Consider the following 16,316-nt stretch of genomic DNA (forward strand, 5'->3'; position numbering starts at 1 on the left):
AGAAAACGCGGTGTGTTGTGATTGGGGGGTAAATTGGCTGGGATGGTTAGGGAGGGTCTCTCTTCCACAGGTAAATTTGAAGAACAGGAGAAAAGCACTCCAGCTAAAGGAAACAGCGAAAATGAAGACTAACGTAGAATTAAACTTGACCTTCTCAAGAGAGAAAAAAATCGAGGGTGGGTAATGGGAAATTCCCTACTAAATGACCGTCATTAGGGTTAAAGTTGCCAGAAATCTTATCCCAATTCATTTTTATTCTACTTAAAACTCATGCACACTTAACACCTCAGGGTATTTTCATTTCTTCTGCAGAAATGAACGATAAATAAAGGAGGTGGGTTTGGGGGCATATTTAATTCTCGTGAGTTTCTTTCTGGGTGACTCAGGTGGTTCAAGGTTGATATTGGGTGGGGCGGGGGGTTGCGCAGTGCGCTTCGTTTCCTATGCATACGTGCATGCTCAGTCGTGTCCGACTCTTTGGGGCCCTACGGAGAAGGAATCAAGCCTGTGCCCCTTTCAGTGAAAGTTCAGTTCAGTTCAGTCGCTCGGTCGTGTCCGACTCTTTGCGACCCCATGAACCGCGGCACGCTTGGCCTCCCTGTCCATCGCCAACGTGAACGAGTAGAGTCCTAACCTCTGGACCGCCTCAAGATTCTGTTTTAACCAATGACCCCTAGGTCAGGCAACTGCACTGTTTCAAAACACCTGTTGTTTAAAGTCCTGGACCCGTTTTCTGAAGCTTTCTCAACACTTACTTGCTTAGAGACATTTTTGTTTTTTAAGTAAATGTGTGTTTAATTTTATTGACCAACTGGTTTCAGCTAATGTATGTGGCGCACCTTCTTTATTCATTAGATACTTGAAACTGGGCAGGATACCGGGAATGGGATAAGCGCCTGAGACATGGTAAGCGATCACGGATAACCCTACTTAAGGGAGAAAGGTTGTAAAGCTAGACAAATACACAACAAATGTAGAAAAGAGGCTAATATAAATTAATACAGGCGCTGGAAGCCCAAGCCAACTACTGCCTGAAAGAGCCCAGCGAAAAAGCTAGGAGGCGCCAGTTGTGCGGGTTTCCACGGAAACGCCTCTCCCTCGCCTCCACGAAAGCTCCACCCTCCCACCACCGAGAGCAAATGACGAACGGGGGTGGCTCCAGCGCAGGCGCAGAGTGAGTCAGTCGTCTGGAGCACCGCCACGGGTTTTGGGCGGAGCTAGGGTGCGCAAGCGCCCTGCCCTCCAGCGCACGCGTCTCCCAGCATTCAGTGAGCGCGCGGGCGGCGGGCACCTCGGTCTGGAGATTTGCGATCTCTGAGTGGACGGAGTCTGCCGGCCGCTGCGCGGACACGGACCAGGTGGAGACAGGGGCCGCCGGTGCACACCCGCCAGCTATGAAGCCTCCTGCAGGTACAGGACGTCTCTTGGTGTGGCTCCTCTTGTCGGACCCGAGAGCCCGGTGCGTCTCCCCCGGTGTCGCCCCTGGGGCCTTAGAACGGAGCCAGTGACCCTCGAGTGACCTGGGCCCAGGCTGGGGTTGGGGGTCGGCGAGTCTGGAACCCCGCCCCTTCGGTTGCCGAATGAATGATCCAGGTTTTTCAGCGCTTCACTCATTCGGCAAACTCCGTTACTTCTCCTGAGGATTGGTCTGCCCTGAGGTGGACTCCAAGGGAGTTCTAGACTTAGTTCCACAGCCGGACGTTCGACAGGCAAAAAGCAAGCGGGGGCTTTAGACGGTGATCGGTGCCAGGGCTGGTGGTGCTTCTTTAGGGAGGGCGGTCCTGGAGGGCTTCTCGGAGGAGGTGGCATTTCATTCAGCCTGGACTTGGCGGGGAGAAGCAGCTGTCCCAGGTGGTGGGAACCGCGAGGGAGGCAAGCACACCAGTAAGACGTTTGGGGAGCAACAAGTCATTTTGGCTAGGGCACAGCTGCAGGTCCCTTTTATGTGAAGCGCAATGGGGCACCACAGAAGAGTTTTCCTTTAGAGGAGCAATGTCACCTGCATCGAAGAAGGCAATGGCACCCCACTCCAGTACTCTTGCCTGGAAAATCCCATGGATGGAGGAGCCTGGTAGGCTGCAATCCATGGGGTCACTAAGAGTTGGACCCGACTAAGCGACTTCACTTTCACTCATTGGAGAAGTAAATGGCAACCCACTCCAGTGTTCTTGCCTGGAGAATCCCAGGGACGGGGGAGCCTGGTGGGCTGACGTCTATGGGGTCACACAGAGTCGGACACGACTGAAGTGACTTAGCAGCAGCAGCAGTCACCTGCATACCAACCATGTTTTAGGAAGTCGCCCAGGATGTTGAGTAGGGCCTCCTCAAATTTTGTCTTGCCCAACCTATCCTACCCCAGTTCTCTCTGCAGCTTATTACAATGATGATGATAATTGTATTAATGATGATAATCATAGTTACGGTTATTCAGGCCTCAGGAAGGCAGGAATGTAGTCTGCTTTCTTTGGTTCAGGATTGTTAGATCAGAGACCTGGTACGTAGGTGACAGTGAATGTTTACAAACATGCCTGCTCAAAGTTTTCAAACCCTAGCTCCACCGAAAGATTTTCCTGACAATTGCAGTTCACTCAGGTCTCCCACCTTTCCTGAGCTCCTGGAGCCTTCCTTTACTGCCAACTCGAATGCAGACTCACAGTCCCTCTTCTGTAGTTCTTGAAATCCAAATTATCCTGCAGAGATTTTCCCTAAGTTTGAAGCAGCCATTTGGCCAGAAAAATCTAACCTCTATTGATTTAAGGGACTTTTCTTTTCTCAGCTGGGGTGATTGTGTCTTCCTGTGGGGCTCATGTCTGGGGATATCTATGGTCATCACGACTGGCATTGAGTGGATGGGGACCAGGGGTGCTGCTCAGCATTCCACAGTGCCCAGGATGGCCCCACACAGAGAATGATCCAGCCACAAGTGTTGATAATACTGTAAAAAAAAAAAAGAAAAAAAAAATGCTACCCAGAGACACCAAACACAGGCCTGAGCCAGCAGCTTCCTGCAAAGACACCCCCACCCTAATGTTTTGAAAATCAGGGAGTTCAGGACCATGTGGCCTTGCACCACTCCTGCCTGCCAGAAGTAGGGAATGAAGCACTGGTAGACGTTTCCTAGAGCAGCCCCTTCTGCTTGCTTGTTAGGTGCCCTACATCCAGCTGGAGGGAAAGCACAGGCTTTATTCATTAACTCAAATAACTTGAGACAGGTATAGGCCAACCTACAGATGCTACAGGAACGCCATCACGGGCCTCTCTGAGAAAGGGATGTGAAAAGGAAGACCGATATGGTAGGGCTCTGGGCAGAGGGGACAACTGTAGGAAGGCTCAGGAAACCTTGAAGAAAGCCTGTGTGGCCGGGAACAGAGAAATTGACCAAACTAGCTGGTCAAACCTGCTGTGCTGGACCCAGTAGAGTCTGGACCAAGTAGAGCAGGGATCAGTGAACCTGTGTGTGTAGGGTCAAGTGTTTTAGACTTGGCAGGCAGGCCACACAACTTCTTGATCACAGCAGAATCACTTTTAGCTCAGGGGCTAGACAGAAACAGTTGGGACAGTGTTTGGCAACTGCAGGTGTAGACTCTGATAAAGGGTTTGAACTTTAGTCCTGAGTGGAGCCCTGAAAAGGGGACAGGACCCAACCACAGGGTGTGCAGATTTCCAAAGATGGGGTGAGCGCCATCTGCTAGTTCACGGCATGGGAGCAGAAGTAGGCTGCTCGACTTTGAACCATCCCTATCGCTTGCTGGCTATGGAATCAGGTGATCAAAGGGTTCCCATCTGTGACATAGGGCAACCTAGGATGTGGAGGACAGAACTCTCTTGGAACCCAGTGAGAGCAAGTACACCGCAGAACACTGCCCAAAGATTTTTAACTGACAGCTGTCGGTAGAGACCAGACTCTCATCCAGAAAACTCTTGGTGGAGGGGGAGGGCTGGGGGCTGGGGAAGTCTTAATTGTCAGGGCTTCCCCCTCTTTTAGAAAAGTAACACAGTATACACGTCATGTGTCACATTCAGGGAACTCGGGGTTCCACCCTGCAGGCAGGTGTTCTTTCAGTGAAATGCAGGTGTGTGCTCAGCACTAATGACTTTGAGCGCTGAGTCTTCCTGCGGGGACTGTCCTGGGCACTTTGGGATGTTGAGCAGCATGCCTGTCCCCAGTGATGCAGTGGTATCACTCCTTGATTGTGACAACCACAGTGTTCCCTGGGGGCAGGATCCCCTTATGCTTGAGGACTGATCATGCCACGCATCCACACACAGCCCTAGGGTCTCCCCCTACCCTGTTACTCTGACCCTGATTGCGGGCTTGACACAGACCTGCTGGGTATGGGGTCTGTTTCCTGGGTCCAGCCTGCACAGGGGATGCCCTGGACGTGGCGGCACCGTGCTCGGCCGTGAACCACCTCCGGTGGGACCTGAGTGCCCAGCAGATCGCCGAGCTCACCACTGAACTCATCGAGCAGACCAAGCGCGTGTATGACCGCGTGGGCGCCCAGGAGCCCCAGGATGTGTCCTATGAGAACACGCTCAAGGCGCTGGCTGACGTGGAGGTATCCTACACAGGTGAGCCATGCCCAGACCTGGCAATGCCACTTCCTTCCCAGGGATGCAGTGGACAGAGGTGCTGGCTGGGAAGGGCCCCTCGTGGGCCCTGGTCAGCGGGAGGCAGCCAGGCTTGGCTGGCTTGCACTATCCCCCGGGGCTGCGTCATCTGAGGGCCCAGAATGGGTGTCATCAGACCAGCTCACCTGCCAGCCTTGAAACTGGAGCCCCAGGGGTTGTTTGTTTCCTCCGAGTGGCTGGACTTGGTCCCCTTTGGTTTTCTGCTCCCTGCTACCTCCTTGTTCTCTGGGTAACCTGACACCCTGGGGCGCCCTTCTCGTCACTCTGGAGTTCCTTCCCTCCTCTCATCCATGGGGGTCTGTCCTACAAGTTTGTGTGGTCAGACAGATCCTCAGTCCGCCTCCCAAGCCCCGTCTGCAGAGGCTGACGAGGCAGAGAACGCTGAGCCAGGGAAACCCCTGTCTCTGCATCTCTGGGAAAGCTGTTTCTCTGAGAACCGTCTAGAATCCCTGAACTCCGGCTGCAGGGTCCTCACGTGTCCCTGATGCTGCATGGTGCTGGGTGTTCTGGGCCCGGCTGCCTGCTCAGACTTCAGAGGGGCCACTCTATGGGGGCCAGTGTGCCATGGGCTCAGAGGTGGGGGCCATGGTGCAGGCAGTGGATCAAGAGCCCATAGGCCAGTTTTGCCCCCCAGTCACCTGCTGGGGTGGGGCAGACCTCTGTCTCCCTTCTCATCTCCGGCAGGAGGTTCTGGAGGCTGGTTGGTGCAAATTCCCACCTGGGGCATGACCCTGCCAGACAAGATCTAGTCTCTCCACCCCCACTCCTGTGGCCTTTCCATTTCCCCTCAGTAGACCAAATTATATTATTCTTTTACTTTTTTGAGGGGGGGGAGGGGTGTGCCATGTGGGACATGGGATCTAGTTCCCAGACCAGGGATTGAACCTGTGCCCCTTGCACTGGGAGTTTAGAGTCTTAGCCACTGGACCACCTGGGAAGCCCCTCACCCTGCCTTGCTGGGTGTTGGGCTCTCTGAGTGCAGGCTGAGCCCAGCCTGGTGCCCCTTCCCGCGCCCCCTCTGCCCAACCCGCCGCCTGGACTAATCCTACACTCTGCTGTTCTGTTGTCGTGCTCAGAGCCGTCACATGCACAGAGGCCGCCTCTGTCCTTTTCATGGCTCGCTATCGGGCAGCTGGTGTCAGGGCCCCCTCAGACCCTGCCGTGTTTGGTCCAATCAGCTGAGCAGGTCACTGCCTCTGGAGGGTCCACTGTGCAGCTGACCCACCAGCCCTGGGACATTCTCAGTGGCCTGGGGCCATGGAAGCCACCAAACTGTGATGGTACTTCAGTCCCCTCGCCCTCCCCCCTCCCCCCCTCAAAGTACACACTTTTGAAAAAACTGCTCTGTTGAAGGGGACTTCCCTGATGGTCTGATGGTTAGGACTCCACGCTTCCACTGCTGGGGGTGCAGGTTCAGTCCCTAGTTGGGCAACTGAGTTCTGTATACCACTCGGTGGTATAAAAGAACTGCTGAGATACATTTCATACACCATGTAATCTGCCCACATTAAGCCTATATTTCATTGATTTTTAGTGTATTTAGCATATACAGCCATCACCAGTATCTAAATTCTAGAACCTTCCATTACCCCAAAGAGGTCCCCCATCTCCATTAGCAGTCACTTCCTGACAGTGTGAACCCACTCTCTGTGTCTGTGGACCTGCCTGTTCTGCACGTTTCCCATCAGTGGAATCACACCGTGTGTGTCCTTCCGTGTCTGCCTCTCTTACTGAGCATAGTGTTCTCAGGGTCTGTCCGTGTGGTAGCGAGTGTCAGGGCTTCTCTTCTTTTCATGGCTGAGTGATGCTCCCGTGTGCAGAGGCACATGTGTGTCCAGTCGTCTGCTGACAGATATCTGGGTTGTGTCCACTGTTGGTCACTGCGGATCACACTGCTCTGATGAGGTGTGACCGTTTTTTGGGTGGACAGTGTTCTGCTCCTCTCGGGTGTCCGCCTGAGAGTGGGGCTGTGGGTCTCATGGTGACACAGCGGAAGTGTGTGTTCTCACAGTCGCCACATGCCCACTATCTCATGCACATGGTGCACCATGAAGTATAAAATTGTTGGTGCCCTGCAGCATGGCCATGGGCCACCAGGGCGCCTTTCTGGCGCTGAGTCCCTTCAGCCTCTCCTGGTCTCAGGTCTCATCCTGCTCCCTGTTCCCGTCCTTCTCGGCTTGAGGTGTCCAGAGCTGAGACCCGTCCCATCTGGACCACGAGTCCCTGAGGACAGGGTTAACCATGCTCGTCTCTCACCCAGGGCTGCACCTGCCCGTTTCCCTGCGGGGCCATTCTCTCACCTGTACTGTCCCCCCATTTCAGTTCAGAGGAACATCCTTGACTTCCCCCAGCACGTCTCTCCCTCCAAGGACATCCGCACAGCCAGCACGGAGGCGGACAAGAAGCTGTCGGAGTTCGATGTGGAAATGAGCATGAGGCAGGATGTGTACCAGAGGATCGTCTGGCTGCAGGTGAGTGAGGGCCGGGCCAGAGTGTGGACCTCCCAGATGGAGAGGTCCCGCTCCCAGGCTTCATGAGGTGGACAGAGCTCTGCAGGGGGCAGTGGGACCGTTTTTCCACAGCAGGCAATGTTAGAGACATGACAGAGACAAGCAGGAGGGAGGAGAGGTGTGCAGTGCCTTCCCATGTGCACATGTCATCTCACACCCCTGACCTTGCTGGGGTCACCTCAAGGGGACATCCCATCTCCCACGTGAGGTGAAGGGACCAGTGACCGGGGTGTGCATTTCCTTCCTCCCTGGTGGTGCCCCTGAGCACTGCTGCCACCGTCAGGGGACTGCAGATGCTCTTCGCATGGCTGGTGGGTGGTTCTTAGAACCTGCCAGACATGTCCGTGTTGGAACCAGGAAGACCCTGGGGTACTTTGTGCAGACTCAGGGACTGGGGCCTCAGAAAGCATAGGCAGTGTTTAACTGAAGTGTTTATTGAGACCATTATAGGTTCACATCTTGTTGTTAGAAGTGATTCAGAGAGGTCCCAGTTGAGCTTTGTCCAGTTGTCCCCGAAGTCACGTTTTGTGACAGGTCAGTGTCACAGCAGGGTCCTAACATTGACACAGCTGCCCCATCCATTGCCCTGGGGAGGCCCCTGGCAGCTTTGGTTTGGGCTGTCCCCAGTCATGCAAGGTCCTATGTGGACTTGAACCTGGTTCCCTGGGTCAGTGCTCGGGCCTGCAGTGCTGAGTCCTGCGATAGCTGCTTTTTTAGGAAGTTTTGCTTTTCAGGAAACCTGCAAACTCCCTTCCAGCATGACTGCACTGTTCTACATTCCTTTCAATGATGATGTCCTGCTTCCCCACGGCCTCGCAGGCATTTGGCACTGTTTCTATGGTTTTCTTGTTCCAGGAGAAGGTCCAGAAGGACTCACTGAGACCAGAGGCATCAAGGTACCTGGAGCGACTAATCAAACTGGGCCGGAGGAACGGGCTGCACCTGCCAGAGGAGACACAGGAAGTGAGAGCCTAGCCTGTGATGACCCTCACCCCCATGCCCAAGCCCCAACCCCAGGCCCAGGCCCAGGCCCAGCCCCCACCCTGGCCCAGGGCCCAGGGGAGCCGGCTCTTTCCTCCGTACCCCTCCTCCTTGTTCCTGAACCCAGGCTGGTCAGTTTCTGTTTCTGAAAACCAGATGGACTCTGAATGAACAGTTTAGATCCCTTAAGATGGCCAAAGCTTAGATTCCCCAGGGCTCTGAGAGTGGTGGTCTCTATGGGGCACCCCCGCTTCCAGGTCCTTCACTGATCACTGGGAAGCAAGAACAGGGGGCCGGGGTCTAGGCTTCAGATATCTGAGCTCAGCACAACTCCTGGGGAGCCCCGAATCTAGAACCTCCCACTCTTTCCATTCCCCCGGACTCTCACAACAGTCTTTATCCATCAGAAAATCAAGAGCATCAAGAAGAAGCTGAGTCTCCTGTGCATCGACTTCAACAAGAACCTCAATGAGGATACGACCTTCCTGCCGTTCACACGCGAGGAGCTGGGTGCGTGGGTGCACAGGGTGACGGGCGGGGGAGGGGAGCATTCCCTGGGAAGGCCTCCTTCCCCAGGGGCGCTCCGGGAGTTTGGAGCTCAAGGTCCTGAATCCTTCCTTGGGGAGGGCTGGGGTCTGTCTGCCGAGGTTCTGCCCGGCCCTGCTCTGTGAGGTGTGATCCTTTAATTCATGGTGTCCTCCCAGTCTGGCTCTGCATGGGGGCTTGAAGGCCTGGGAGGCTTTCTCAGCTTCTACCTTCTTCCCCAAATGCCTTATTTTGAAAACCTGGTGCCTGTGGGAAAGTGGTGAGAATAGTGGGAGATCCCATGCGCACCCCGGACCTGGCCTCCTTGTGTATGTGCAGTTCCTTCACTGGGGCCTCCAGACCTGTCACCAGGGACGGTGCCTCCTGTGCCCCCAGGTACAGGCCCTCGGGATGGGGTCCCCACCCATCCTGATGACTATCTTTATATTTCTGGCCCCGATCAGCTCAAGTTAAGCCTCACGTTCCTTTCTGATCTCTCCAGACACCTTCCCTGTTGACAGACTTGCTTCCATTTTACCCATACTGACAATTATGCAGAATCCAGGCAGGTGGGTAGTGGCCTGTGAGCCCTGCCCGAGAGTCCCACAGTGCTGTCCCATATGCTGTGATACTGCCTGGGCCTCTGGTCAGCAGAGACTCGGGGACACAGATGTGCTCTGTCCTGAGCAGGAGCGTCAGGTCCATCACGCTGACCTCTGCCACTCTGACTTTTTGTCCCCACTGCTCTGTCCCAGGCAGCAAGGCCCATGTGACTCCCAAGGCTTTCAGGCCAAAGGGCCATCCCAGGCCTCTGGAATCCACTGTCCTGTGGGGCTGGCTGCTTCTCTGCCCACTTTCCAGCCCAGGGCCCTGCTAGTTCAGCCTGGCCTCCTAGGCAGGAATGTGAACCCCCAGCGCATGGAACAGCCACTCACAGCCCTGGTGACCTGTCTCACGGGGCTGGGATGGCAGCTGGACATGTGTGGCCGCCTGACAGGGTTTCAATCCCAGCTGAGCAGGAGCCATGCCGGGTCATTTCTCCGGATTGCGAAAGGCTCTGGAGTGTCATTTTACAGGAACGTAGGTAGTGTGTTGTGTCTCTGTTTTCTCCCCCACCCCAGCCTCTAGAGAGACTCGTGTATACACGTATAAAACCCTGTCTTCTTTTCCTAAGTCCTCATCCCTAGGCTAAACTGACTTCCACTCGGCATTGCCTCTGTAGTGTCGGCTGTTTTCCCCTCATGATCAGTCATTTCTCCCAGGAATCCTGAAGGCTGCAGCTCCTCCCACTGTCACCGGCTTGTGTCCTGGCCCTATCTTAGTGGGTGTCCTCCTGTGTGTCAGAACTAGCCCCCCACAACCCTGGCCATGTCCTTGCATCCACGGGCTTCTAGGCCCTGGTCTGTCCACTGGGGGTGTCCTTGCTGTTCTCACTTTCTTAGATGCTCATTGTCCCAGTTTGGCCCCTTCAAATGGACGCATCCCCGTAGTTCTTGAAGCACCTCCTGTTGGACATGGACTGAGCTGGGCTCACTGTGTCCTCTCCCTGGCCTGGCCCCAGCAGGGTGGTCGGGACTGAGGTCTGGCTGCCAGGGAACTATTGCTCCTGGGTCCCTCAGTCGCCCAGAGCTGGGAAACCCACCTGGCAGGTTCCACCTCCTGCTGTGGCCTCTCACCCAGGAAGGACATGGGAGGAGGCGGCAGTCCACACTATCCCAGGGTCGCGCCTGTTCTGGGGTGCAGGCCGACCTGGGATGACTGGACAAGCTCCACCTCCCCCTCCCTGAGGGCATCCTGAGGGAGCAGAGCTCTGAGGTGGGAGAGCCCTCAACTCCTCTGAGTGTAGACGCATGCAAAGGCCATGGGGAAGCCCAGCCTGCCATCTCATTCCTCACCTCCCATGCAGCAGGGGCTTCCATCCCTCCCACCTCAGCTGGGTGGCTTGCCAGTCCCCTCAGAGCCCCCAATTTGGCCCCCACAGGAGGGCTCCCTGAAGACTTTATAAATTCACTGGAGAAGACCGAGGATGAGAAACTGAAGGTCACGCTCAAGTACCCACACTACTTTCCCCTCCTGAAGAAATGCCATGTGCCCGAGACCCGGAGGAAAGTGGAGGAGGCCTTCAACTGCCGGTGCAAGGAGGTAAGGAAGCACCTCCACTGTTCATTGCCCAGCAGGGCCCGATCTCGGTCTGCCCTCTCAGCGTCCCCGGGTCTGGCTCAGCCCCCAAGGGCTGCTGAGCCTGCCAATCCCAGGGCTGGTCTGGATGGGAGGGGTTGACACTTCCCTCTCCTGGCCATGGACTTGACTGGGGCAGAGTCCTGGGTTAGGGCCTTGGTGCTGTGGAGACGGCACTGCTGGCCACCAGCTCCTGGCCCCTTATCCTTCTGGACGTTCTCTGTCAGCTTCCGGGTGCAGTTAGCATTCCTGTTGTGAACAGGCGTATTTCTCCTTGTAAATGAACCTGGTCGATGTCACTCTGTGTCTGTCCCACAAGCTGGGGAGGCTGAGTGAAGCCCTCAGGTGCCGGCAGAGCCCTGAGCCCAGGGAGGCCCCAGTGGGTTATAAAGACCATGTATGACAGGACCAAGTGCAGAGAAATCCGGGCAGTGGGGGTTGAGGGGGTCATGGGGGCCATGGCTGCCAGGAACCTGAGAGCCCTCCTGTGGACACCTGGCCTATGGCTCCAGTGCTACCGTCTATCTGTCCGTCTGTGGGCTCTAGGAGAACTGCGCCATTCTCAGGGAACTGGTGAGGCTGCGGGCTCAGAAGTCCCGTCTGCTGGGGTTCAGCACACATGCCGACTACGTGCTAGAGATGAACATGGCCAAGACCAGCCAGGTGGTGGCCACTTTCCTAGGTAACCCCACCTGCTTGCCTCAGGTGCCTGGGGGGAGGTGTGAGGGCTCGGGGCCACCTCAACTGGACGAGGTGCTGCCTGCGAGCCCCGCTCTGTCCACCCTCGGGGGTCATGTGGGGTGAGGGGTGGGGGCTGGCGGCGGCCCAGGGAGGTAGCTGAGCCTCACACACCCCCCATCGCCCACAGATGAGCTGGCGCAGAAGCTGAAGCCACTCGGGGAGCAGGAGCGGGCGGTGATCCTGGAGCTGAAGAGGGTGGAGTGCGAGCAGCGCGGCCTGGCCTTCGACGGGTGCATCAACGCCTGGGACATGCGCTACTACATGAACCAGGTGGAGGAGACGCGCTACCGTGTGGACCAGAATCTGCTCAAGGAGTACTTCCCCATGCAGGTGGTGACTCGCGGGCTGCTGGGCATCTACCAGGAGCTCCTGGGCCTCAGCTTCCAGCTGGAGGAGGGCGCCGCCGTGTGGCACGAGGACGTGGCGCTGTATGCCGTGCGGGATGCGGCCTCGGGCAAGCTCATCGGCAAGTTCTACCTGGACCTCTACCCCCGGTGTGTGCATGGAGGACCCATCAGCCAGGCTGGGCTGGGCTGGGCACTCACTCCGCCCACCCCCAGCGGCCAAGACTGACCCCACGTCCCCCATCCCCACCCAGGGAAGGCAAGTATGGGCATGCGGCCTGCTTTGGCCTGCAGCCAGGCTGCCTGCGGAAGGATGGGAGCCGGCAGATCGCCATCGCTGCCATGGTGGCCAACTTCACCAAGCCCACATCCGATGCGCCCTCCCTGCTGCAGCACGATGAGGTGGAGACCTACTTCCATGAGTTCGGCCACGTGATGCACCAGCTCTGCTCCCAGGTGGGTGTGGGGCAGAGGAGGGTGGGGCGTGGTGGTCTACAGGCAGGTTGGTACCAGCTTCCGTCCCTGAACCCCACACCCTGGATGTGTGAACAGCAGCAAGGGATGTCCTTGCGGCTCTGGAAGCTGGGAGCCCCAGGTGAAGGCATAAGCAGGGCTGGGTCCCTATGAGTTAAGTCCCAGGGACTTTCCTCATTGGGCCCCCCAGATGAGCATCCATCCCCGGGACCTGGTTGCACATGTGCTTGTGCTTGGCCCTCTTGCGGTCAGCCCTCAGCCTAAGAGCCATGCTCACACAAGCTGCCCCAGAGTGTGAGGGGACAGTTCAGAACAGCTCACCAAGCTCATCCCTCACCAAGCTGTGTGGCCATCCCGGTGCCTTGTTCTGGAAATTTTCCATCACCCCAAAAATGTCCCTCACGCCCCTTAGCTATCATTACTCCCAACCCCTACCCCCCAGCCCCTGACAACCAAGAACCCACTGTCTGTATCTGTGGTTTGGCCTGTTCTGGACGTTTCCCATCAGTGGAATCACACCCTGTGTGTCCTTCTGTGTCTGCTCCTCTCACTGAGCGTCATGTTCTCGTCCATGTGGAGAGTCCGTCCACGTGGTAGTGAGTGTCAGGGCTTCTCTCCTTTTCATGGCTGAGGGATGCTTCCGTTTGTGGAAGGACCTCTTCTGTATTTCTGAGCAGAATGTTTTGACTTTGAAGTTGTTAAATGTTTCCTCACACATTTTGCCAATTTTTCTCTAACTCAAGGCATAAAGAGTTTCTTCTGAATTTTTTTCCTGTAAGTTTAGTAGTTGAGCTCTTCATTTTGGTGTTACTGTCTATGGTGTGAGGGTGGGGGCCTCCCAGCCCTCGCCCCCACCACCTTTAGCCCCCTTCACACCCCTCCCCTTGGGCAGCTTCCTCGCGATCCACCCAGGGATGACTTGCTGTCTCCGGACTGCTCCTCTGCCGGTGACCCTCATGGCTCCCTCGCAGCCGTTGTGTCTTTCTCAGTATGGCTGATTCTCAGTGTTCAAGGCAGTTCTGTGCTATAAAGTCACTGTGAATGTGGAGGGAGCGGTTACTGAGCCACCGCCCCTGCAGACAGTGCAGAGCCAGGCTCCCGTGAGTCTTTGTCACCCGGTTTTCAGGACTGAGCCTCACTCGGCTTCATGTGCTCTGTGTTTCTATTTATCGACACCTGGTCTGATACCAGCTGTTGGTTCAGTCATGCTGAGCCCCTGGCTGGCAGGGCTGTGACCCTCACCGGGACAAAGCTCATCTGACACACGTACTATCTCCGTGAGCACCTCACTGCCTTCTTGTGCCCCAGTCACTGGATAGCACTTCAGCCCTACACTGGGGGGTCCATCTAGAACAGAGAAATCACCCCCAAAAACATGAGAATGCACACATGGGGCAGTCAATAGACTGTGAGAAGGACGCTTGTTTGCAGTTGGTATTGGAACCCAAAGGCAGGGGTCCAGGTGCCAGTGACATCTGACTGCCTCCCTGGGTCCCAGGAAGAACATGCCAGGTCACTCAGCCCACCTGGCCCTGTCTCTGCCAGGCCTGGGTTCCAGCCACACTGCCATCAGGTACTATGTCTTCAGGAAGAATATCAAGATGCAGGAAAGAGGAGAAAGGAGCTCCTGCCGTTGCCGGCCACCTAGATCCACTGCATCTAGGACTCTGTGGATGGGGAGGGGCGCTGTGACCTGCTGGACGGCAGGCTCTCTGCTTCCCTGTGTCCCGGGTTGGTCAGGGTCTGGGGCCTCCTACAGTTCCCCCCTCCCCCGCCCCCACAGGCCGAGTTTGCCATGTTCAGCGGGACGCATGTGGAGCGGGACTTTGTGGAGGCCCCGTCGCAGATGCTGGAGAATTGGGTGTGGGAGGCGGAGCCGCTGCTCCGGATGTCCCAGCACTACCGCACGGGCAGCTCCATCCCCCAGGAGCTGCTGGACAAGCTCATCAAGTCCCGCCAGGCCAATACAGGTGCGACTGGGGAAGGAAGGAGCTGCCCAGAGGCCAAATACCCAGCGCCCCACCTCCTTCCTCCCCTCCCCCCGGGGGAAGTGGCCCGGACACACACCCAGCCCCATCTCCCCACCCCCACCTCCCCCCAGGTCTCTTCAACCTGCGCCAGATCGTCCTGGCCAAGGTGGACCAGGCCTTGCACACGCAGACAGCTGCAGACCCGGCCAAGGAGTACGCCCGCCTATGCCAGGAGATCCTCGGGGTCCCCGCCACACCAGGTAGCCATGCTCCCGCGGGGTGCCTTAGGGGCTGGGGTGGTGGCCACTGCCCAGGTGGTGAAAGTCATCTAGTGACGTGTGAAGTGGGGACTGTTTGACAGGCCTCAGCCAAGGCCCAGGAGGAGCCACTGACCTCTGGGCTCATCCTACCACAGTCCTTGGGCCTGTCCCTCCAGCTGTGGCGCGTGGGGGCCATGGTAGGCTGGCGGCTCTGCACATGCTTTGTGAGAAGCCCGGGGGGTCAGGAAAGGGTTTGTACCCGGATGTATGAGTAGTGGAGGTTTGAACGTGCATTTGTTGGTGTGTATACACGCCGTTCAGCCCTCCATGGGCCTCTAAGACGTCCTTCAGGGAGTGTGGTAACCAACGCGTTCCCCACTGTCCATGGTGAGCCCTGACTCATCAGAGTCTGAGCAGCCGACCTTGTAAGGTGCTCCGGGTGAACCCTTGTGAGCTTGAGCAGAAAGTGGGCAAAGACTTATTTTCCTCTGTGAGTTGCCCACGAGACCCCCATTTTCTAGAAGTGTTAGACCAGTTGCCCTCCTGTGGCATGGGCCTCAGACGGGGCTGCTTCGAGGCCCTTCTCTCTGGAAAAATCCTGAGGGGGCCCAGGGGCCATGACCAGTGCCTCTCCGTGTCCATCCTAGGGACCAACATGCCTGCGACCTTCGGCCACCTGGCGGGTGGCTATGATGCCCAGTACTATGGCTACCTATGGAGTGAGGTGTACTCTGCTGATATGTTCCACACACGCTTCAAGCAGGAGGGCGTCCTGAGTGGCAAGGTGAGAGGCCGGCCTGGGCCCCTTTGCCCTGAGGGCTCCTGCCCCCTACACCCCCAGATGCTGGGTATCATTCCTCCCTGGTGATGCCGAGGGCCCCTTGGAGCCAGGGTGGGGTGCGCAACCCTCCTCAAGCCCCGCGCCCTCTTGGCAGGTCGGCATGGACTACAGAAGCTGCATCCTGAGGCCGGGCGGCTCCGAGGACGCCAGTGTCATGTTGAAGCTCTTCCTGGGTCGTGACCCCAAGCAGGACGCCTTCCTCCTGAGCAAAGGGCTGCAGGTGGAGGGCTGTGAGCCGCCAGCCTGCTGATGGCATGGAGCTCTGGCCCCCCACCCTGGCGGGCCCGGCCGCGTGCTACCTGTCCAGGTGCCTTAGTGCCCAGTCGGGGCAGGTGGGGGGCTCCAGCCCAGGGACCGGGCAGGGGAGGGGCTGCGTGTCCATCCCCCTCCCCCCCCCCCCCACCCAGTCCCTGTGTCCCCATCGGCCCACATGGGCTGAAAGGTCTCCACCTGGAGGTGTCTGGAAAGTCTCCTGTCTTGTCAAGACGCCTCTTTGTTGCACTAATGCAGCCCTTTCCTGGGAGTTTTCCCTAGTTAAAAAACAGTTCTTTGAAATGCAGCCATTAAAAAAAAAAAAAGATTCAGTCCTGATCTCTGCCTGCCTCCCTTCCACTGCAGGAACAGTGCTGTGGCCAATTTGTTGTTTTTCATTTGTTTGGAGTTTTTTGGCCTCGCCTTATGGCATGCGGGATACTAGTTGCCCATCTGGGGATCAAACACATGCCCCTTGCGTTTGAAGCACAGAGTATTAACCTATGGACTGCCAGGGAAGTCCCCGATCCAGTATAGACAAGCAACACAGGGAGTGGGTCTGGCCTGGGCTAGGCAGTGGGGCTCTGGGTTCAAGCCTCAGGGTTAGG

The 16,316-nt window shown here is 56.9% G+C and overlaps 1 protein-coding gene across 1 annotated transcript; it reads left to right on the forward strand.

Moving 5' to 3' along the window:
- Nucleotides 1-1,251: 1,251 nt before the first annotated feature.
- On the forward strand, nucleotides 1,252-16,047 carry THOP1 (thimet oligopeptidase 1). The gene is made up of 13 exons (XM_043466105.1): nucleotides 1,252-1,410; nucleotides 4,360-4,572; nucleotides 6,955-7,103; nucleotides 7,998-8,105; nucleotides 8,531-8,633; nucleotides 10,630-10,790; nucleotides 11,373-11,508; nucleotides 11,695-12,061; nucleotides 12,166-12,367; nucleotides 14,169-14,355; nucleotides 14,487-14,615; nucleotides 15,263-15,399; nucleotides 15,551-16,047. The coding sequence occupies exons 1-13, from the start codon at nucleotides 1,395-1,397 to the stop codon at nucleotides 15,704-15,706; spliced, it is 2,064 nt and encodes a 687-aa protein (XP_043322040.1). The 5' UTR covers nucleotides 1,252-1,394; the 3' UTR covers nucleotides 15,707-16,047.
- The last annotated feature ends 269 nt before the right edge of the window (nucleotides 16,048-16,316 follow it).

The sequence above is a fragment of the Cervus canadensis genome, chromosome 4 (assembly GCF_019320065.1).
Source record: "Cervus canadensis isolate Bull #8, Minnesota chromosome 4, ASM1932006v1, whole genome shotgun sequence".
Classification (NCBI taxonomy): Eukaryota; Metazoa; Chordata; class Mammalia; order Artiodactyla; family Cervidae; genus Cervus; species Cervus canadensis.

Bases quoted from the DNA above. Each gene is read 5' to 3' on its own strand.
- THOP1 (XM_043466105.1), top strand. The intron at 14,356-14,486 runs GTGCGACTGGGG...ACCTCCCCCCAG, and splicing joins GTCCCGCCAGGCCAATACAG to GTCTCTTCAACCTGCGCCAG. The intron at 15,400-15,550 runs GTGAGAGGCCGG...CCCTCTTGGCAG, and splicing joins AGGGCGTCCTGAGTGGCAAG to GTCGGCATGGACTACAGAAG.